This window comes from Zootoca vivipara, chromosome 1, assembly GCF_963506605.1.
Source record: "Zootoca vivipara chromosome 1, rZooViv1.1, whole genome shotgun sequence".
Lineage (NCBI taxonomy): Eukaryota > Metazoa > Chordata > Lepidosauria > Squamata > Lacertidae > Zootoca > Zootoca vivipara.
Window position 1 is genome coordinate 31,161,214 of NC_083276.1, and position 24,035 is coordinate 31,185,248.

At 43.5% G+C, this 24,035-nt stretch overlaps 1 protein-coding gene across 1 annotated transcript; it reads right to left on the reverse strand.

The window, feature by feature from the left end:
* Positions 1 to 1,414: 1,414 nt before the first annotated feature.
* On the reverse strand, positions 1,415 to 21,491 carry PROSER1 (proline and serine rich 1). Its single transcript, XM_035108892.2, has 15 exons — positions 21,382 to 21,491; positions 18,868 to 19,034; positions 18,460 to 18,567; positions 17,570 to 17,635; positions 15,781 to 15,849; positions 14,710 to 14,804; positions 14,285 to 14,378; positions 13,253 to 13,363; positions 12,204 to 12,287; positions 11,125 to 11,203; positions 9,738 to 9,833; positions 9,220 to 9,264; positions 4,542 to 6,228; positions 3,558 to 3,705; positions 1,415 to 2,473 (listed from the first exon to the last, which is right to left on the reverse strand). The coding sequence occupies exons 3-15, from the start codon at positions 18,502 to 18,504 to the stop codon at positions 2,342 to 2,344; spliced, it is 2,751 nt and encodes a 916-aa protein (XP_034964783.2). The 5' UTR covers positions 18,505 to 18,567; positions 18,868 to 19,034; positions 21,382 to 21,491; the 3' UTR covers positions 1,415 to 2,341.
* Between the last annotated feature and the right edge of the window lie 2,544 nt (positions 21,492 to 24,035).

Genomic DNA, 24,035 nt, shown 5'->3' on the forward strand with positions numbered 1-24,035 from the left:
GTTTTGTAGTCCTCAATTCTAATTTTCTCTGCTGTTTAAAAGCAGCATTATTTCTCTCTACAATGTAGTCCAATGTACTCTTCTAGTAACCATGATCTAAAGAACGAACCTTCTTACATCTCTTAAAATGGAGATCATGAGTGTAAGGGTAGTTCCACATCACCCAGAAAATGGCTTGTTACATGTTGTTGTTTAGTCTGACCCCCATGGACCAGAGCACGTCAGGCACTCCTGTCTTGCACTGCCTCCCACAGTTTGGTCACTCATGTTGGTAGCTTTGAGAACACTGTCCAACCAACTTGTCCTCTGTTGTCCCCTTCTCCTTGTGCCCTCCATCTTTCCCAACATCAGGGTCTTTTCCAGGGAGTCTTCTCTTCTCATGAGGTGGCCAAAGTATTGGAGCCTCAGCTTCAGGATCTGATCATTTTAGGCAACAGATCCTGAAGCTGAGGCTTGTTACATATGCTACAATTAAAAGAAAAGCTTGGGATATTTCTATCTCTCTCCTTCAAAATGTGGAATATTTTGTACCCTGAAATATTTCAGCTGTTGGAGATTGTTAAAATCTCAGCAGTGGCTGCTCCACACAGCCCATAAAATTTCACTCCATTCAATCCAGTCCAGTCCAGGCACTTACCTCCACAAAGTATTCAGAAGCTCACCTCTTCAAGCTCCTCTCTTTTCAATACTCTACAATGAATTTCTGTGTTTTACAGGGGCCCTGCTGTCTCAAAAGCTATATACAGTACACACCATTTGTGTTAAATTAAATCACCTCACATGGATTTGTTTATGTAAGACATAAGTTTTGTAAAGTTTTTTTTTATTCAAGTCTACTTTAGAAACTTGTATACCATTGCTACACATTTTATTTTTTAAAAAAAGTTTATAAAAATACAGATATATATACACACACATTAGTGTTCTTCATGCCTGTTCATTTGTGGAAAGCCTCTACCTTCCAGTAGACTCCCATCTTTAGAAAAAAGGGATGTTAAGCTATGCACAGCAAGATATTCTTACCTAGAGTTCACATTAAAAACACAAAATCAAGTATCATCTCTACTGTAGTCCTAGAACATGATCAAAAGATATAATATTGTGGCTTTTTCTACTCATTGCTATAGACGCTAAACAGTATAGAGCACTTCATTAATATAGCAAGAGCCTATTTTGTGTTGCATAATTCCTAGCTAGAGATGGAAACTCTTTAAACTTTTTGTCTTTTATTGGCATCTGTAACCTGGAGTGTAATTGGGGGAAGCAAAACCCGGTTTCAGTCATTTGTACAATTCTTATTTTGTGTATATATTTCATAGATTTACATTTTCAGAATTTAACCACAGAATTCATTATCCACAGTACAGCATTATAAGCTAGTTCTCTTCTTACTCCCCACCCCACCCCACCCCAGCCAAAAAAAAAAAAGGAAAAAGGAAACCTGGTTCACAAATCAGCAGGTCTTCGACATTTTAGGCAAAATTTGATACATAATTGATGTATTGGAGTCATTACCATGAATGGGACACAAAATACAAGTTAATTACAGAATGCAAACCATGATCTCTTACATGACCTAAAAGAATTGTACTCTCAAATCTGGTCTTGCATAAAGTTTTGTGGTTTTTTTAAACCCAATATACCTATATATAGCAGTGTTCCTGGCATCCTAGAAAAGTGAAAAAATACTGATAGATGGTAGGATGCATGCAGGTGTAAAGAATAAGCTCATGTTGATAAATATTACTACCTCCAGTGACAAATATCTGAGTGGACCTGGATGGGAAAGGCAATAAAAATAATAAAATAGGCATGAGATCAGAGGGTGACAATGAATAGTGCTTCGCAGACACACAAGACCTAATACTTGAAGAGAGTGGGGTGTCTGAGCATGTGCGAAGAGGGAGCCTGATCTACATTTCCATTTTATCAAATACACATACAACATGCATTGCAGAGAATAAATCCTGAGAACGTGTGACACGAATACCACAGCAAATTATTAGTTTAAAAGAAGGATCAATAATATCTGCATTTTTAAAAGATCCTATGAGGGTCCAAACGCTCTCAACCTCATCTACTTACAAGGGAATAGAAAATTGTCAGTGCTTTGTATTACTGATAAAAAGTTTTTTTAAAAAATAGTCCAGTTTTTTGTAGCCTGGAAATAACAGCTACGTTGAATCCTCTTCTCTTCCTCTTGAGTGCTACACACGGAAGTTCATGTATCCCTTCCTTGCCCACCCCCCAAAGCCTTCAATGGAAGCATCATCAGGGACTTTGCCAAGCCATCACTGCTTTCTTCAAGGAGCGGTTTCTCTGCAGGTGAAAAATATGCTCTTTATTGCCATCCACTCTGGGGAAGACTTGCCTGTAAGGAAAAGGGGGCTCCAGGTGTTCCTGGTGCTGGGGGATATGTAGTAAAACCATCTGGTTGGGATGCATAGTTCTCCAGAGCAGACGCAGTGTGTGCCTTTAAAGAAAAACAAAACAAAACAGTATATTTAAAAGAAGACCACAAGCAGGGCCCTTGCTCCTGTTAGTTTGTCTATATTTGCACACTTGGTTCTTAACCTATTTAGTTTACGCAAAATTTATAATTTCTAAATAAGGATGATTACGGAAGATTGCCTTAAACTAATTTATTGGCAAACAAAATGATCTACATCTTTGAATAAACTTATTTTGCATTTTCAGACTCTCCCAACCCTGAAAACATAAATTTCACTCATTTAGAATTTTAATTGAGTTGGATTGGCAGTTTTGCTATTAGCTGTCCTGCGCAAGGGATGAAGCAGGATATAAACACTTAGAAAGTAAATGAATGTTTTGTGTGATGCATAAAGGTAAAGGTACCCCTGACCAGTCGTGACCGACTCTGGGGTTGCGGTGCTCATCTCGTGTTATTGGCCGAGGGAGCCGGTGTACAGCTTCCAGGTCATGTGGCCAAGCATGACAAAGCCGCTTCTGGCGAACCAGAGCAGCACACGGAAACGCCATTTACCTTCCCGCTCTAGCCATACCTATTTATCTACTTGCACTTCGTGCTTTCGAACTGCTAGGTTGGCAGGAGCTGGGACCGAGCTTCGGAAGCTCAGCCCATCGCGGGTGATGCATACTGAGGCATAAATTGCAAGCATTACAGGACCTGTAATTATCAGTTGTCATAAAATCCGGAGGGGGGGCACTTTCATTTTAATAGCACGCTTTATCCTCATGGTTATGGAAGAAACCTGTTAGAAGTGGTTAGTTAACTACAAAAGGCTTAAAAGACATCTGGATGGCATATTTGAGTCTGGGGACTAAGATTCTTGCAATAAGCCCCTCTGACTCCACTCTACTAATATAAAATGAGCCCAGATTTTCCTTCCCTAGTTCCTATAATCTAGTACCAAGTTCTAGTCTAACCACAATAAAGCATGCATATACGTTTGCAGACATTTCCTTAATGGATTATCATTGCAGGCATTGGAACCTTTAGCATGGAGTTCTTGCAGTTTCCTTGTCCTTTGTTACCAATTCAGAAAGTGCCTACATCTTCCTTTTATGTTCTGTACCTGCAGTAATGCAGACTGTGCAGCTGCACTGTGCTGAAGTTCCTGCAGGGAAGACTGTGTAGCACTCTGGGCAAGTCCAGGGATGCCAGGAAGAGAGAGGAGTCCAGGGAAAACTGTATTTCCAGGGGCCTGAAGCCCAGAAGTCAGGCTAAAATAATCAGAGGTAGAACATGTTAAACTCCAGACACCGCAGCAACAATTAAATATACAAAATTCCAAAGTGTTTTAAAGTGATTAGATTCTATGCTATGATCATAAGGTCATATACAACTAAATAGTTGCATTAGTGCAAGGATTGGCACTAGCTAGCAAAACAGGATGTTCCCTCCTCTCTTTCCCCTGCACATCCCATGATTTCCCCAAATCTGCTCTGGGGGGTTGAGGGAACCCTCAGAACCAATTTAGGGGGATAAGAGGTAGGGAAGAACATCTGATTGTGCGAGGAGAAAGCCTTGCTCAAACTGAATGTTCACCTTAGCACTATGTGGCATATTACTCTTACAATATAAATACCGTATGCACAAATTTAGTTTGTGTGCTCAAGCACTGAATAGACAAGTTATCATTTTGCCAAGAGGGGTTTTGCATGTGGAAATTGTTTTGCCAATGTCTGGTATTTGGAGTTTGATTACCTCAGACAACAGATATGTGTAAAATACAGCCCAGTGCGATATATGTTGGTTCTTACTTTAGGAATTCGCTCAGGGAGCCTAGTACAAATTTAAGAGCCATATATCCTCTAGCAGGAAGACATTCAGTACTTATCAAGTTAGTAGGGTAGGTTTAAAGGAAATTACAAACTTATAAACAGGTCTCTGCCCGTGTTGAAAAATTCAGCCTGCAACACAGAGAGCTAAGAAAAGGGGTATTCAAAACAAGTTATCCATACTTCATTATCCTTACGTTTAGAACTTCACAACCACCATTAAAGATAATCAACAATTTGCCAAAGAGACCCCCTGACCTCTTGGAGCAACAACGTACCCGGCCTGTGCAACAAGTGCAGAGTTGAAGTTTGAGCTAAAGGCCGAGGCAAACCCTGGCAGCACTGGAGCCGGAGATGGGGCTGTGGCAGCTGCCGGCAGTGGTGCAACTGCTGCTACTGTAGAAGATGCCTGGAGCCCAGGGAAAGAAGGGAGAGCAGGAGTGACAGAGGGAGTGTTAGAGACAGGGAAAGGAGGGAAGGATGAGCTGCATGAGCCTAGAGGTACTTGAGGAACAGAAAACAGCGAAGGGACGGCGCTGCACAAGTTAAGGGGGAATGGTGGAGCTGGAGCAGCCGCTGAAGCGATGAGCGTCGGGAGGGCACTGGTCGCAGAGCTCACATGGGGGGCAGGAATGCCTGACGTAGTCGTAGGTGGAATGGGCAAGAGAGACCCCGTTGGGGTAAGTGCTGGGTTGCCGGCAAAAGCAAAACTGCTGGCCAGTGAAGTGAATGGAGGAAGTGCATTATATACTGGGGCTATTGGAGCAGATGAGCCATGTGGGGCAATGGAAGGAGAGCTGTTGAGAGAGGAGCTCAAGGAGGAGAGGCTAGAGAGTGCTGGATTCAGGGAACTGCCTGGCAAAGAACTAGTGGAGGTATATGCATGGCCAAGTGCTGACAAGCCTGAAGTGCTATGAGAAGGTCCGGAAGAATGGGAAGGGCCTTTGAAACCTGAAATTGTAGGGCTGGTGGGCTCAGTTTTGACCAGTGCAGGAATTGGTGTGGCGGCTGGTGTGGATGAGGCCTGCTGTTCGGGATTAGCAGGGCTTGGGCAATGTGCGTGAGCAGCTGAGGAAACACAACTGATGGGCATAATGGACGACGGCCCTGCAGTTAATGGGGACTGCGTTGGGGGAGTTGCGCTATTGTTAACCCCAGGCTGAGATGGAAGCCCTGGGAAAATGGGCAGCCCTGAAGTGGAAGGGTGCTGGAGGGCAGAGGTAGCAGTTGGAGTGTAACATTTGTTACCGGACGAAGAGGGGGCTTCAGAATTCTGGCTGGCAAGACCAGATAGAGAGGCAAGCTCAGCCGAATTAATTATTGAGCTATCGTTTACAGACAGGAATCCCTTCAAGACTGACAGGAGTGGGTTAGGCAAGTTAAGTGGGCAAGGCAGGCTAGTGGCAGGAGAACCAGCAATGGTGGATGGAAGAGGACTAGCTATCCCTTGAGGGGTGGGTGTCAAGGACAAAGGAAGGCCAGCAAAAGCAGATGACAATGAATTAGGGTTATTAGCTGAGGCAGTGACAGATGCGGCGGAAAAGGGCAGGCTGGCAAATGGTGTAGAAGCAGATGCAAAAGCTTCGCTTGGTACAGGAGTGGCACATGACGTGGAGAGCCCTTGCGGAGCTGCTGTGGCAGAGAGCACGGAAGCCAGCCCAGAAAAAGTTGAAGGGAGGGGAGCAGAGGTGGCACAATGAGCAGATGTGGCAGGAACACCAGGCAGCGAATGGGATTTGATGACAGTAGGGGTTGGAGTCGATGGCTGTGATGGGTGGACCGAAGAGATAACCTGCCCAGAGAAGGCAGGAAGGACAGGGGTGGACATGCTTATCCCTGGGATGATTGGCGATGCAAGTGCCGACGAGTGGCTTATTGCCTTAACAGATGATGGGGTTGGGGCTGGAGTAGCAGCAGGGTTAGAACCATGAGGTGTAAAGAGATGATTCGTTTGTGTAGCAAAAGCTGGAAAGAAACAAAACCAGTAAGAATTCTTGGAAACTAGCAGAAATGTTTGTATTCAACATGAAAGCATTGTAACACAGTTTACACAACAGCAAAATAAAAGATGCTACCACCATAACTTGCAAGAAGTAAAATGGTATGCAAAATGAGACACAAAACACTAGCTCATTTATTGTTCTTTGCATTGTTAAAGAATAACTGTAAGACAAGCAAATATAAATACCAGTTTCAATTTCATATTCCATGATTGCTGCTGTCAGTTTAACTACATGGCTGTTTAAAAAATTAATGCCCATCATTCATTTGTTTTACCAAATATGAAGTTCATTTTTCTCCTATGCATATAATAAATATTGGATAGATTACCACATATGTTGCCAGACACTAGCAAGCAGGAATAGTACTGAGCAGTAAGCCCTGACCTTTTGAACTAGCTTCATTAGAAGAGCAAAATTATTCACAACACATTTTATTCTTAGTACCAGAAATAGCTGGATTTCAGACTACCTTAGTTTTAAAATTATGTTTAGCCATCTTTTTTCTAAAAATATTTTCAGAAATACAGGCAGAGTCTGCAAGGAGTTCTTATGTTTAGGAAGTGATCATGCCATAATATATATTGGCCCATCTTTTTCCTGCTATCCCAGGTACTGTCACCCAGCAATATCTTGTCAGTGGTCCCTCATTTGTCTGTATTTCCTGTTGCTGTACCTTCCAGTGTCTAGCTAGCCTTACATATCAGGACTAAAAGGAGGAATGCAAATGAATACATTCATATACAACTTATTGATTTCCTTTAGGCCAGGGCTGGTGAACCTTTCGGCCTCCAGTTATTGTACATCAACCCCACACAGCATGGCCATTGGCCAATGCTTACGGATGATGCGAGTTGTAGTCTGGTAGCATCTGGAGGGTCAAAGGTTCCCAAGACCTGCTGTAGGCATACAATATGCATTCCCTTACTTCAAAATCCTAGCTTTTCAAGACAAGGCTGGGGCAGACATAATACCACTCCTTATTAACTATTGTTAATAAATTAGGAGGCAGCCTTAGGGACACTTGTGCTTCATTGAATCTCCTTCTCTCCCTGGGAATAGGTGTCCTCTCCACTTTCTATGGTTAAGCAGAATTTGTCAGGATAGCAATTTTTGAGGATGCATGGCAGCGAATTTAATCTGAACACACTTTTTCAAGCAAGTTTTGTGTTTTATTAAGAGCAAAATGTGTGCTGTGAAGTGCTCTGGGATCATTTAGATGACGAGCAAATTATAAGTATTTTAAATAGATGCACAAACCTAATTTCAGTTACTAAATTCCACATAATACTATTGAAAGTAGAATCGCTTGCAGAAGGCACTCAAAAGTCCTAAGTCGTCATGCTGCACTCACGACACTTGAGAAATTTGGGGGTTGTAATAGGAAAGGAAAAACAATATTACATGAAAAAGCATAGTGGGGATGAAGATAGGGAGCTGGCCATTAGTTCTGGGTAAAAGTGCTGCAGTAGTTGATAAGCAACTAGGTGATGAAACATACCTTTGACTAGTTCTGCTAAACAGGGAGAAAAAGCAAGCAACTTCTCTTTCTTTATAGCAATCTTACTAAGCAATTGCAGCTATTGCTGTCACCAATGCTTTCCAATTTTCCTGCAAGGCTATGTCAAAAACGTTGTACATTAGTTGAAGTTTGCTTTGGTAGCATCAAAACTGCTGACATTCATGAGGGTGGGAGCACAGGGAGCAGAACTAGTTATGCATGGAAGCCACTACAGACTCTCCACTCCAGGCATGGAGACTCAATGTGCTCACTCATTGTGTAAAAATGGAGACTTCAGTAGATTTGGCCTGATCTCAGTTGTGTACCTTGCTATTTCTCTGCCAAAGATGACAATAGCAGCCATTTGCTTCTCTGGCAGTAAGTGAAATGCTATAGTACAGGCTGCTGTTCAGGTTGTAGGGAGCAGGTTCTGCCCTCACCAACCTGGTGTTCCAGAGTCTTTTTTTGTACCACATCGTATGTTGAATGGTTACCACTGAGTTTTGAGATAACATGCAAAGCAGCACTGTGCCCCAAGCTCATGAAATACACGAGCTTCAACCACAGTAAAGGGCTTTGGGAGTAACAAATCAAAGAGGAAGTAGCTTATATTACTGTCTGGAAGGTAAATGTTTTATGCAAACTTTTCCCCACCCCACCCCCCAATGTTTATTTCCTGTTAAACCAAAAGTGATTAAGTTGAAATGAGGCTATTAGCATTTCCTGGGAAGGGAAGAAACTTGAAGCTCCTACCTAAATTAAATATAAGAAATTCAACTGGGTACTAGTAGCAGCATGTTTTTTTTGTCCCCTTGTGATAAATACTTTTAACTTATGGGTTGAACTGTAAAAATCACCTCCTCCCCCACCCTCAAATATTGCAAAATGTTAACACAATACCGCTTTAGGGTCCATGTTTATTGTCTATTCCATTATGTATTTAGAATTCACTATTATCAATGAATCTAAGTTCACTCACAGGGACCACCAAATTATACATAGAAACATAGGATCTGAAGTGCTTCCGTTGTAATTATTCAACAGTGCTCAAAACCAGATGATAGGTTTTAATTAAATATTATTGAATCAAAATTGAGCAAGTATAGACAATAGCAGTGATTTTTTTCACATGCCAGAGTTCTATGTATTTAACAATTTGGGCTAAGAAAGGTACTTATTTTTTTCTGTACCTCAGCATGACATATACTTATGAATTTAGTGCTGGTTTAGATATAGCATCAGAAAAAGAAATTCTAAGCAACTGGTTAAAAAAAACCAAACACTCAGGAGCATAGTAAGTTGCTTACCTTAACAGTTGCTGCTATTCAAACACAAATGGATTTATTTATTTATTTATTTTAAAAGCAGCACTCAGCAGAATTAATAATGTTTATCATCCTCACAAACATTTAAGTTTCTAGAGCTACAGCTTGTCTCTGCAAGTGGACAGCTTACCTTGGCTTTGGGAAGATTTTGTCGGATTGGAAAGTTCTCCATTTTCTACATAAAGAACATAATTAATGAGGTGAAAACAGAATTCTGTTGAGACTACCAAGTTGTTAAAAAAAAACAGCTCCCTTTCATTGTTTTCATTGTAACGATCATCATGCCTTGAGAGATGGGAGGCCTTCCCCTCCACCCCAGGCCACTCCTCTCACTCCTGTGACAAGCCGACTACAACTCCCATCAGCCCCAGCCAGCGTGACCAATGGTCATGGATGATGGGAGCTGTAGTCCAACAACACTTGGATGGGATTATGGTGGCTACCCCTGCCCAAGCCCATTCTGAAGCAAATCTCTTCACGCTTCCCACCCTGCAGAAACTATTACTGGGAGGGAGGGAGCCTGACAGTGACTTGCTAGTTGTCAAGAGCAGGCTTGCGGCCCAAGACATCGGCACAAACTCTCCCACCGATTGGTGACGCTGGTGTGTAACCAAGACACACAGGGCTTTCGTAGGGTTCTTGCTTTACCTGTTCCTACATGACTAGAAGCATATGGTGGTGGAGCTGGCAAGCCTGGAGCTATGACATTGGCCAGTGGAACAAGACCAGCATTGTTGTAAGCACCTAAGTAAAAGAAAACGGAAGGCAAACAAAGATGAGGTAATGAAGTTTCACGGATCATCTTCAAACAGCATATCAGTTACTCAATTCCTAAAGGGCTGCCTTCTTCCATAAGTTCTTTCCTATGTTTGCTCCAGATATCACTGCCAATGAGATATGGTGGGCAGCTACCTGGAGCAGGCAGAGGCACACACTTCAGGAAGCATCCTCTCAAAAGAGGTTCATCAGATCCCAACACTTTGTTGTTGTAAATGCCTGGCAGAGACACGGCTGTTCTGAAAGGCTTGTTCATTGCTTTCTTAACCCTGTTATGTTATTTTAGGAATGTTTACCTCCATAGCGGATATATCTGATAATATTTTAAGTTGATACTCTATTTTTTTTTACTTCCGGTATGATATACTCTTATGTAAACCTTGAATTCGCTTTGTGAAAGAAGGCAGTTGTTTTAAATGAAGAAATAAATATAGCTAGTTGTTTGAACGGTTGAAACTGCATCACCTTACACTGAATTCTCAAGCAGTCACAGAATCCTGAGCTTTCAACGCTAAACTAATTTAGCGTTTAGTTAATTAATTTATTTTTAATTAATTTTTATTAGTTTTCGCATACTGTACCACATATTCCATTATCGTTTAGTTAATTTAAAAGGTTACATCAACTCCCCACCCCCTGCAAAAAAAAAATCCTGCACTTTCAGTATTCCTTTAACAGATTAAAGTGTCATTAAGTATTCAGCTGAAATTCCCCACATTTGAGATTAGAAACTATGAAAAGGCAGGTATAAGGTGTCAAGCACTAGCAGCAAAGTGGATTTCTGCTCTCCCACCAAAGTGTCCAAACCCCTCAAGCAACTGCACCCCAATATTTCAGTAATCTCATTTTTCTTTCACTGCTCCTGATTTTTCAAAAAACAAAGCAGGAACAATTCTTTCAGTTTAATTACTCATTAAGAGTCAATAACGTATGCATAAGGGATTGTTTTAGGGTGATTAGGAAGCAGAAACGAGTTGGATAATCAGCTCCAAGACTCAGCAGGTATAGAAATATCTATGGAGAATTGTTTTGAGCTGCAAACATCACAACTGAAGGACATTAACAAGCTGGACAAAATTTAGAGGAGAGCTACGAAAGTCATTGAATTTTACTTCATCATGCAAATAGTGTAAACAGTTAAATCTGAAGCATATATTTAAGAAAATAACTGAGAGTATTGCGTATCGAGATTGTGAACATTCTTCCACAGTGTAAAGGGGAAATGATCACAGAAAACAAACAGGAATGATGGGCTTACTTGGTGCAATGGTTGCATGTGGCCGACAAGGAGGGATAGGATAAGGAACAGGCTTGTGTGGATTGTATGTTGCTGGGGCCTAAACAAGAGGGACAAGAGTTTGTCAAAACTGAACATTTACACATTAATCTACTGCAAAGGCAACGATAAATTCCCCCCTCATTTTGTAGCAGAAATTATATATTGCTTTTTTCACTATTAAAATATTTCGAAGGGAAGTGCATTTTGCTCAGTTCTCAAAATTCCAGCTGACCATTTTCACAGGCTTTCTTACTTGGTTTCGACTTCTGCATTGGAAGCCTACTGCCTACACTGTAGTTTGCCTTTAACATGCCCCAATAACCAGCAAATTCATATGGCTTATCTGCCTTTCATCTCTATGGTGGAAAACCTTCTCTCAGATACATTTAAGACTTCTTGAGTCACTACCCTTCTGCTATGAACAAATCAACTGAACTCAGGAATTTCTGATCTTGCCAACTGTAGGAAAGAGATCACATGCTTTGGATGCAAAAGGTCTAAGATTCAACTCTTTTTGCAGTCTTCAGGTAGGACTGGGAAAGATTCCTGTCTGAAACTCTTGAGGGCCAGTACCAGTCACTGCAGACAGAACTGAACTAGATGGACCAGTAATCCAAGAGGTCTCTGCTCGTTTTTTTCTGGAATCTCCTCTTCTTCCACCACATAATTCATGATGGTCCCCTAACCTCCAACGGAGCATTTTCGGGGGGTGGCCAGGGAAGAAGTAGTCAGCTTATGCTAGCTCCGTGACATTCGTTCAGCTGTGGATACAATGGACTATCACTGATTCTTCTCCTTCATTGCATTCAAAGAGTATTTGGAAACTTATCTTTACCACCTCCTTTTCTCCTTTCTTAAAAAAACAAACCACCAAACTTTACATTGTAAGCAGGCAGAAGTCATTCTTTTAAACTACTGTATATTTATTACGGTCCCTTTTTGTTCTTGCCCCATTTTTACCCTGCTGTTATTTCTCTCCCAAGTAACTCTGTTCTGTTTTCAACAACAGGAGCAACCCAAATAATGAAGCTTATAAAAATGTAATTTTGTAGACCTACTGGTTTGGATGGTCCAAGGATACGAGCTGCTATTCCCTTGCCTTCATTAGTGTAGTCTTCATTCTCCTTTTTGACAGGTGACCCCTGGAAAAAAGGAGGACCCACTATTAAAGACCAAGCTCTCTACTGTGTGGAAAGCAAATGTGGGTTACAGAAAGCACAGGGGCATTTGTAAGAGATTAGAGCTACAGTTAGAGCTACTCTAAGTATATCCTATCTATCACCCACTATCAGGAAAAAGTCCCCACTGGACCATGAAAGGCAGCTTCACCAGAATAAATTAAGATTTTCTGTGATATCTAAGCAACTAAGGCTACAATCCGATACATTCAATTAGAAGTAAACCCATTGAATACAGTAGAACGGTTTCTGAGTAAACATGCTTTCAGAGTGAAGTTTCAGACCACACGTTCTAAGGCAGTGGTTTCAACCAGGGTCCTGTGGTTCCACAAGCATCCCACAGGGGTTCCACAAAACTTTACAATAAATTGATGCAACCTGGAGTACTCTGATCATGCAGGGGTCCAGGCTGCAAGGATGCCATGATGCACACAACTAAATGTGCAACAGCCCCTTTCCCATAGCCACTTGCCCTTTAAGTAAGCAGGCGCAAGTGGGAGGTGCTACTGGTCATGCCCAACGCTGAGGGCATGGCACGGCTCCCCCTTTGCATGGTGGGAGAATATATGTGCAATTCTTCTCAAGAGAACTACTATTGGAGTGATTTTTGGGTTTTATGCTTTTAACAGGAACTGGATATTTTCTTCTTCAAAACCAGTTATTCCAAGTAGAATTTAGTCATTCCAAGTAGTATATGTTTCTCTATAATGAGGCCTGTTTGTTGTTGTTGTTTTAACTAAAGAGAAACAAATTAGGAATTACATTCTCTTTTTAACAAAATGTTCTTTTTATTATTTGTCCAATACTGATGAAAACAGCCTTGCTGTTATTCTTTCATTTTTGTAGGCAATTTATTGCAGCAGCGCTACTTTTATATTCCACCACTAATCCCCAAACTGAAAATGACAGTATATTCAGTAAGATCATACCGGGAAAATTCCATTTATGCGGCTGGGCTTTCCTTTTGGGTAAGGGTTTCCTGGAATCATGCCACAGGAAGATATCATAGCGTGAGGTGCTTTACACCCTGCTTTGGAAGCCTGCAATATAAATAAAACAAAGGGCAGCATTAGATTCCGACACAACTATTTTGAGTGGTGGCAAAATAGCATGTTTTATGAATACATAAGATTGGATGTAAAGGTCAAGCTATCATATTCCAAGGGCATCATGAACATTTCAGTACAGCCCAGACGGCTTGTTCTCGCAAGCCACTGCCTCTCCATTCCTTCTCTAAGGCCTGATAATTCCCTTAGTGATAATTCCCTTAGAGCAGAGCTGGGTGATGATGGCCCAGTGGACATAACCCAGTGGAACATCTTTTTGCACCAGGGACTGGGATTAGCATAATCCTTAGGTGGAAAGCCTGCACTAAGCATGGGCCTTCTCCCTGGGGGAAAGGTCACGTGGTGCAGCAGTTTCATAATAGGGATTTTGAAGAGATGTTCTGAGATGCTCTGGAGAAACCTTAAGCTTTTTGCAGCTGTTTGCTTTGAATGATCTCACACATGAGCATTTATTATTTGACTTTCCTATTATTACAGCAATGTATTGCGTTCCAGATTATAATAGGCTGTGTTTGTGACTGGGTAAGTCATAAACTTGGCCCAAAGGTAAAATTCCTACACATCATGGGACCAGTCAATGAAATGCCTCATAGAGCTACCTCATACTTGTTTGTGCAACTGAGGTAGTGCATCTTTTAAAATCCACAGACAGATCTAAAACAAAGAACCACAGCCCCACAGTAGCAGCAGAGCAAACTGACAATACAAGGGCAAATTATACATTCAAGGGAGAATGCAAAACTTGCAGAGAAGTCTCAATTTCTCCAGAGACTCAATCTCTTTGTATTGAGGAGATACATACAATATCATGCAAAGTCCTGAAAACCTCCAAAACTATGCACTTTTGTCCCTATGCGCTTCAAAGTTTTCATGAATGCAGCCATGCGGAAATACCTGTTCAAGAATTCTCCTGCATCTCTTCTTCTCAGACATGCTAGTTCTGAAGAGATCTTCAATAAGGCGGTAATTCTGAGCATCAATAATATTGCTATAAAATGAAGCAATGTGTTTAGAAACTGTTAGTGGCTCTCATGCATACCGTCAATAGTATTTATCAGAGCTTGTTGTGCTACTTAATATTCCTCAGCAGCATAATCATAACAACAAAGCTAATTTGAACAGGAAGGAGATAGACCAGTACTGTACAAATATACACACACAAACAAGCTATCAGTGCAAGAAAATACCCCCCAGTCACAGCCCATGAGGACAAGGATCTTAACCATTCAAGCCTCCATCAAACCAAAACACCTAGAGGACATATGCTAGTACTAACGCTAAGAGTCTGCATGGAATGCTAATCAACAGCCAATACTTACGAAGCCAACAGTTCTAGTGCAATAAGCTTGTCTTTGCTAAAAGTGAAGCAGTTCAGGATGTTAACCACTTTTGCTGCAGAAACAGCTACCATTTTCTAGAAAGAAAAGAAAAGAAAGTTTCAGCAATCCCTATTCACGTACATTGGTTGCAGGCTCACATGACCGCATTAAGGGTGTTTTTTTTATAAAAAAAACCAACAACAATCAAGTGGTATATAAATTGTATGAAGAAAAAAAAGATCTTTGAGTTTTTGGCAACCAGCAAATGGATCAGAGTGCACAGACTAATCAAAGGTAACCGATATGGTGCCCATCCTGATATTGCACTGCAACTCCCATCAGTCCCAGCCTGCATAAGGAATGATCAGGGATGACAGGAACTGCAGCCTCCAGATAGACTAAATGTTGGCTACCTGGGTACAGACTAACGCTTCAACAGCTTGTTGAAGAAGGCTTTTGTTCATAATGATAGCATGAAAGGGCAGTAGAGAACCTGAAAGTCTAACCACTATACTGTAGCAGAACAGACTGTTTACAAGTATAATGTTATTTCCAGCTGTAGATCCACAGCACACACAAACTACCAGAAGATTGTACATGAGATCACAACAAAGGTTGCATCGCTTTGGCAACAGGACTTCCCCTTCCTCCCCACCCATATCCCATTCTCTGCCAAATTTTTACACTTGCCTGCAACTCCCTCACTCCTCTCAAATCCAGAGAAGAAGTTGGCAGACACAGGGGAGAGGCGTGGAAGGGAAAAATCCTGTGGATACAAGCCACAGTACTTGAAACATTCAATACTGACTGAGCTAGTCTTTACAAAGAAGGGAGAATAGGATGGAATACACAGCATTGGCTGAACAGGGAGGCTAAACGCCCCCCCCCCAAAGTGAGCATGTCAGAATCATGCACAATCAGGATTTGAAATCATCTTTAAGGACTGTGGTGATAAAACAAATGAGCAGTCCGATCCAAATCTGCTGCTGGAAACCAAGTAAATGCTACTATGGCTATAAGACCAGAGAAATGCAATTCAACAAAATGCATTGCTTCAATGAAAAAACGTACATGTTGTAATGCCTTCATTGCTTTTAACTGTGGTTCAGCCCAAGAAAAGTACCTCAGTAATTCAACAATCTGCAACGAAAGAAATCCGACAGTTCATCACTCATGCAAAATCTGTTGCTGAACAAATGCACACATTTGTACATCACTTGTAGCTAGAAGTAAAAAGGTTTTCTCAGAAACTTTTGTAGAATGATTTTCGTTGATTCTTTAATAGATGTGAACTAAACCCCCACACATATTAAGCAAAATAGAAACATCGTCACCCGACCCCACCCCACCCCAATCTACCTCTTTCCACTTTTTCTTCCCAATGTCTCAACAAATGAAACTGGTTTGTAAAAATGTTATGAGAGACATTGCACATATCTTTGTAAACCAAGAAAACATTTTATTTTTAAAAAATAGATGTGAACTAGTTTGACGAAATTAAAATCTAAAATAGTACCACACAATTAAACATTTTTAGATACAGAATTTCAAAGTTATCCAAATCATAAACCTCAGTTTAATAAGCTATTTTTTTGTAATCAAAATTTGAATGCAGATGCAGCTACATTCATGGCAGCATCTGCCTTGTTGTAAGGCAGTACTTCTCAAACAGTGGACCTCAGATGCTACAGCCTGCCCAATGCCTCCTCACTGGTCTGCCTATCCTGTCCCCATGCCATCCCACAGCCTTTTGGTTGGACCAGTGCCAGCATCAGTGACTCCTTGCATGCTGCTAGGTGGCTGGGAGAAAAACATTTTGGACAGTGCCGGGGGGGGGGCAGGAGGAGGAGGAAAGGAAGGTCTCCATCCTCTGAGGGAAAAGGGCTAGAGGAGTTGTGGAAGGAAATCAGAAAGTGAGATATTTATTGATTCTTATTAATAATAAACTGAAAATAGAAAGAAAGGGGAGAAGAGAAGAAAGCTGTAATAGCAGGAAGCAGTGAATCTAACAGGAACATTTAGGAATAATGAAAGAAATTGTCAGTTGGGAGGGAATACGGTACAAACGTAAACGGAGAAGAAATTACAGAAAATGAGGAAAGGTATTTTAAGAGGCATTGCGGGGGACAAGGGAAAAAATATGAAAGAAAAAGACTTCTCCATTTAGGGCCTCTGAATCGGCAGATTCTACCTAAAACTTCACAGTATTATGACTTGAAGAAAGTTGATCTTCTAAGCTCCTTGACGAAAAGAAAACTGTGGTAAAGAATTTAGGCATTTCCATAGGTGGATTAGATACCTGCAGAAACCACCCATGTCAGTAACTGACAGCTGCTTAGAAACTGACTCCATCTTGTGACTGGCTTTGCCCTGCACCACCATTTTGTGACTGGTGGACTTCAGTAATTTCCAGCTGTCTCAAGTGGGCATTGTGAGTACAGAGTCTGAGAACCCCTGGTGTAAGGATCCGGTCCCACTACTGGAGCATAAACTTCACCCATACCCAGCAGAGCACAGAATCAGGCTTCATAAATATACTATTTTCTTGCTTCACAGGATAGGGCCCTAAATTAGAGGGGGGGGGGGACTCAACATTTACACTTATCTCACTCTCCCAAGCCGAGAGGAAAAACAAGGCACCTTTCGCAGGATTGTTCATGCTGCAGCACAGAGATCAAGAAGCTGTGGCCCTTCAGATATTGTTGGACTCCCAACTCCCAAGAGTTCCAGCCAGCATGGCCAACTACCAAAGATGAAGGGAGTTACAATCTAACAACACCTGAAGAGCCCCTGTTGTAGTGACAGTTGCCTTGTCATACTTTCCAGAGCTTTGCACAACTTAATTGTTCTTCAGCATTACCTGTTCGCTAGAAAAGTACCCGTGTACATATTCAATAGCTTTTAATTTGTATTCCATCAACACAGCCTATGAAACACAAAAAACAGTAGGTTAGTTTGCAAAACTATAATAACGAAGGCATAAAACTATCAGAAATCAGAGCATATAGCAAGGGTGGCGCACTACAGGCCCAGGCCTTCTCTGTACCTTCCTTGGATGCTGCCTTTGGCTTCCCTAGATTATGGTGTGTGTGTGTGTGTGTGTGTGTGTGTGTGTGTGTGTGTGTTTGCATGGCTTTAATGTAACCTAGTGCACAAAGTAAGAATCAGTCAGTTGCTCTGCACACTTTTGCCCCCAACCCCACCAGGTTTTGGCTGTGGCTCTGCCCACCAGAAGCACGTGGTGCCTGGAGGTTTTGTCCATAAGAAAATGGAAAAGGTCTTCATCCCTGCTATAAATTCTGCAATGCTACACATACTTAGTATGAAATAAGTCCTATCAAAAATGAGGCTTTCGTTTCACTAAAGTATCTTTAGAAACAACACTGACCTTGCTCAGAGTCGGCCTACTGAGGTTAATGGACATGACTGTCTTAGGTTCATTAATTTCAAGGGTTCTACTCAGAGTAGGGCTTTGTTGAGTATCAAAATGTAAGGGAAACCAAAGCAGTGGTGGGATGTGTGAAACCACAAAATGACCAATGGGTTCTTGTTAAAATCCTGGGAATTTCTGGTTTTATATGAAGGCACATTATATGCTATTTAAATGTTATACATTAAAGACACAGAACTCCTGCAACAGAATATAGAAGACACATCTGCACAATATTAAGTTTGTTCCCTAGTCTAATGTTTTTACATTTTTTTACAGTTGCGCTGCTGTTCAGTTATATTGGTTTAATCGCTAATTACCTTTCTAATTTCATCAAGCACCATCTCAAATGCTTTTTTATCCATTTTGCTTTTATCAAGATGTAATCCTTTGTCAGTTCCAGACACTCTTTATTGCAGAATTGCCTTCTGTTGAAAAAGAAAACAAAATGTGAATTCCTGCTCACGCTGTGCACCTCACTGACCATGAAGTTCATCACTAAGTCTAGAATGGGGAATTGTTAACATTGAGAGAGCCTCAACTTCTGAAATATCTGCATCAAAGGTAATTCCAAAAGTCTTTATTCATTCTTTCATTGAAACCATATTTCCTATCCTCCCTAGCCCCAGCATGGAAAAATGGCATGTTACTGTCCTCAAGCTCAAGGTAATACACAACGTCCTCAATCAGTCACAAAATGAGCAGCCTTCCGTCAAAAAACAACTTACCCAAGCCTTCTCAAATGTAACAGCAGTTCCTTTGAACTCACTCAGATGCACAACACAGAATCTGCATGATGCTGATTGGCAGCAAGATGGCCAGCAGCTATATTTTATTTATTTTAACATTAATGCACTGCCAATGTCGCTCCATGGAGCCCTCAGGATGTCCATTTCTAGGTAGAATACAAAAGACAGAAAAAACAGAACTCAGTAGAAGCTAACACCTCCTAAAGGAAGTTTATTTAATACACTGGGCATGCTTGTGACATTTCCTGTTGTCAAATGCTGTGACATACTATCCAACTTTCCATAAAACAGATCTACATTGAAGTCTCTGTCCAAGTAAATTCTGAACCTTTAAAGAAAAGCAATTAGGACATGTGAATAAAACATATTTTCTAGTATTTTAAAGAACTCCAAAATTCTAGAGAACAGTTTCAAATAGTACTATAACTTGGACCCAACATGTGCAGAATGCTTCTTTTCTTGATACAAGGGAAGTTGCCGCCAAATTCTGTGAGTACCCTGAGCCCCACTTCTTGCCATTTCAGAAGGTCCTTAAACCCTTATGAGCTTTTTGGGATTGCAGGGAGCAATATCTATGGAAGTCCCATTGTGCAAGTGGGGGTGTCCTCACACTTCTTTGGATCCAACCTGAAACATTTTTTCCCCAAAATCCTCTATTTGTCTCTTTTTTAAAAAAGGAAAGCACAGATCTGAAGTGCTCATAATTATGGAATTTTGTATCCTTAAAGATAAGGCATTTGCCGCCATATTTGTCATTATATTATAATATAGCTAGGGCACAGAGCTAAACCATTACTGTCTGTTAAAAGTTCCACCTATAACCCAATCCAAAAATGGCTCCGATCGAAGCCCATGTAATTTATTCCTGACTAAGTGATTACAGAACTCCAGTCTCATAACACAATCCTGTCTATGCAAAAGTAAGTCCTAATTCATGAGGCTTACTTCCAGGCAAACAGAGCCTTGGTATATCTTGGCGATTGCTGGTAAAAGCTGAAAACTTTACCACCTTCAATCCCTCCCAGCTCACCAAGGCTTGATGCCCTTCCACAATGCCCCATTTATCTCTGTAACTAAATGAAACCTGGGCTGAGTAACTGAAGAGGGACCATGCGCAGCTTTCCACATCCCCTGCAATGTCTCATCAGAGATCTGGGTGACCATCCTCAATACTGGGGGGTCGGGTCCCCCTGACACTCCAGAGATGTTTTGTGGCAGGCTGAACAAGGCTGAGGACCTCCTTGCGGAAGCCCATGTTTGTATAAAATAACATGCAATTTTATATTTGCTTCTGTGTACTGAATGCACAAATTGTTTTATCATATTTGAACGGAATTCTACAATAGCCAAGGATGATATTCAAAACTCCAGAGGGCTAATGTAGAGTGTGGGTCATCAATATCCAGACATTCAGGGAGAAGTAAAATCTGCCCATTCTGCTACTTCAATCTCCCCCCACCTCACTTCTTTACACTTTCTTCTATCATCAAGCTGGACAGACTAAACACAACATTCCATCTGTTCCAGCATGGTATTCATTGCAGCCTAGTTTGATTCAACCATTCTCACTAAAACCATTTCAGAATTCCACCCTCAAAATAACAAGTTGAACCAAATCCAAACACAACCAGGTGTGAACACACACTAGTATAACCTGAGCCACTCTGTCGCAAATCACCAAGCTTCTTCGGCACACCTGCTTCAAGGGATCGTCTCTATGATGAACAACTAACTGATAACAGAATCCTCTAATCAAATGCTTCTTCCCGTAGGGCAAGGAGGGGAAACCAGATATCCTCCAGCTTCATGTTCCAGTAGCAGCAGCCAGCAAAGGCAACAGCCAGGAACAAGACCAGTCGTAGTCCTACCGGTACTACTTCCAGGGTCCAGAAGTTCCCCATATTCGATATACAAGTCCCTCTGATGACCTAAGCGAAAAATTGCCCTCGTCACCAGTCCAGCACCAACAGCTTCTGCATTATGGGCTTTAAACAGACGGCTACATCAGGCAGCCGCCTTGCATTGAACGCCTATGCTAAAGGCTGCCATTCAGGGCACACGGCCTCCCCTCAATCCAATCCAGGGGGACTTGCTTTCGAATAAACCTGAACAAAACCTCGTGCTCACACACGTATCGCGTTTGCTGTGACTTGAATCACACTGAGTTCAACGGGGTTTAACTCCATCCCGAGGGGGCTCGCACGACGGGTTCCGGATTAACCAAGATCTCGAAGGGCGACCCTTGCCATGCTTACTCGGCAGTAAGTCCCACTGGACTTAGCGGCGTTTACCCCTGGGAAACACGTGCTTCGGGGCTGCCGCTCTGACCGAGGGAAGCGGCTCCGGGAGTCCGCGCCCGGCGTTGCTTCAAGGCTGCAGCACCCGAAGCAGGCGGCGCAGGCAGGCCCGAAGCCCTCCTCGCCAATTATGGACGGCTCGGGGCCGCTTCGACACCCGCCTTCCCCGCACCCCTCCAGCCGGTGCTCGGCTTACCATCCGCGGCGGCCCGGCAGGCGAGGAGCGGCCCCTGGCCGGCGTCAAGGCAACCCGCGCGCAACCCCCAGCTGCCCCCACCGCACAGAGCCAAACTTCGCGACTCGTCGCCTCCTGATGACATCACCTGTCAGTCACCGCCATAAGAGTTCTTCCTCCCGCCCCTCCGTTCGGAGTGGATGCCGGGAAGGAGGAGACGCACCTGCTCCTGGAGTTAGCCCCGCCCACCCCTTTCCCACAGGAGGCTCTTAAGAGGCCGGCTGCGCCTTGTGAGGACTCAGATCTCTGTGTTCAGAGAGGCTTACAGGCTCCCTGGGGGCAATGTTAGAAACTGAGATATGAAAACGGAGCTCAATGGCACCTTAAACCTAAGTTATGGGCGCAACAACGAAATGTCTAGGCGTGCTTTTTTATAACAAGAATACAAAGCTGAAAATGAATGTACTGCAGTGTTATGTACTGAGCTGAATCCTAGAACAATAGGATTCAGAATCAGCGGGAGCTACCCAATCCAACTCCAGGTGGAAGTGAATCCGCAACCTGATTGGCCTGCTGGAGCAGCCAATCAGGCGGCTGGCAGAAGTGAATCTGCTACCTGATTGGCCTGTAGGAGCAGCCAATCAGGCTGCAGGCAAAAGTCAATCCACAATATAATTGGCCCACAGGTGTAGCCCTGAAGTAGCCAATCACGCAAGGCCCATTGTGTAAATAATGTATATAAGCAGATGGTTTTGGGAAAAGAGCCATTCGTCTTCTCTTCTCCTCCTTGATGACTATGAGCTGAATAAAGAGCATGAAATTCACTCTTGACTCCGAGTATATTTCACTGGCGACGAAGGTGGGATCCTGCTGAGCTGACCGCCACCACGCACTGCACCGCAGCACCGCCACCTGCTGCACCGCTGCATCGCACCGTGCATCCAGGCTTCAGCTCCAGGACCCAAGGAACCCAGAATGGCAACCGACAGCAGCTTCTCGCCATTCAAACCAGCATCAGGAGACTGGGAAGGGTACGCCGCCCGTTTCAACTTCCTCCTGCAAGCGAAAGAAGTCACCAACGATGCCATGAAGAGGGCGACATTCTTCAGCGTCTGTGGAGAGGAGACGTTTGAAATCGCCCGGGCTCTCCTTGCACCTAGAGATGTCGCTACCGTCTCTTACAAAACAATAATGGAACGGCTGAAGGAGCACTTCTCACCACAGCCCTCGGTGGTAGCTTGCCGAAATGCCTTCTACGCAAAACGGCAAGCCCCGGGGGAAACCATAACTGGGTTTGTGACCTCCCTCCGCCAAGCCGCCCGGTTATGCAACTTCTCAGAATTGGAGAACATGCTTCGTGACCGCCTCGTCGGTGGCCTGAGGGACGAGATGTTGCAACGACGCCTCTACGCCAAAAAAGACCTCACGTTCCAGATTGCTCTGGAGGAAGCCCTGGCAACCGAAGCCGCCGAGAGGTCAACGCAAGAGGCACGACCGGCCCCGCCATCCCAACCGAGGGTCTACCACGAAGACCTCACCGACGAATCCGAATCTGACAGGGAGGAAGTACACCGAGTACAGCAGCGCACTCAAGCAGCACACACACCACAGCAGCCTCGACGAGAAGGAGGGAACTGTGCAAGCTGCGGGGAGAACCACGAGAGGAGGACCTGTCGTTTCCGTAACGCAGAGTGCAGGCAGTGCAGAAAATTGGGACACATCGCCCGGGTGTGTCGGGCTCGACTCACCCGTCGACAAGCATCAGATGACCGACCCAGGAGCCCCAGGTCACACGGCACCATGCACCAAGGCAACTCGACGGAGATCACGGACTACCAGGTATTCCAGTTGCCCCATCCCAGCACAGAGAAAATTTATATAGAGGTACAGATAGAGGGAGCCCCATGCCGCATGGAGCTGGACACGGGTTCAACTCTATCCATAATCTCGGCCCGAACATTAAGGGAACTGTGCCCTAATGGGGGTCCCAAACTAAGGCCGGCCCCATTCACCCTCCGGGACTTCCAGAAACGTAAGGTCCCTACTATGGGGGTGGGGACCTTCAGGGTGCAATATCGAGGGCGAAAGCAACAATTGGACTTGCTGGTAGTTAAGGGCCCCTACGTTAGCTTACTGGGACTGGCATGGTTTGGACCTCTGGGGCTAGCCGTTACCGGGGTGAACCGCACTAGCTTACAAGTGGACGTGGACGCCATATGCAAAGAGTTTCCAGGGGTTTTCGATGGGGCATTGGGACGATATACAGGACCCCCCATTGCCCTACAGCTAGACCCCGCTGTACGACCCATCAGGCACAAGGCCCGCCGGGTCCCGTTCGCCCTGAAACCCCGCATAGACGAGGAATTGGACCGGCTCGTGGAGCAAGGAGTGCTGGAGCCGGTGCCCAACGCCCCCTGGGAAACTCCAATTGTCACACCCGTCAAGCCTAACGGTTCGGTCCGCATCTGTGCAGACTACAAATGCACCATAAACAAGGCTCTCACGGCCCATGCATACCCAGTGCCAGTGGTCAGCCATGTCCTCGCCACCCTGGCTGGGTCAAAAATCTTTGGCAAACTGGACTTGGCCCAAGCGTATCAACAGTTGCCTGTGGACGAAGCCACAGCAGAGGCTCAGACGATTGTGACGCACAGAGGGGCATTCAGAGTAAAGCG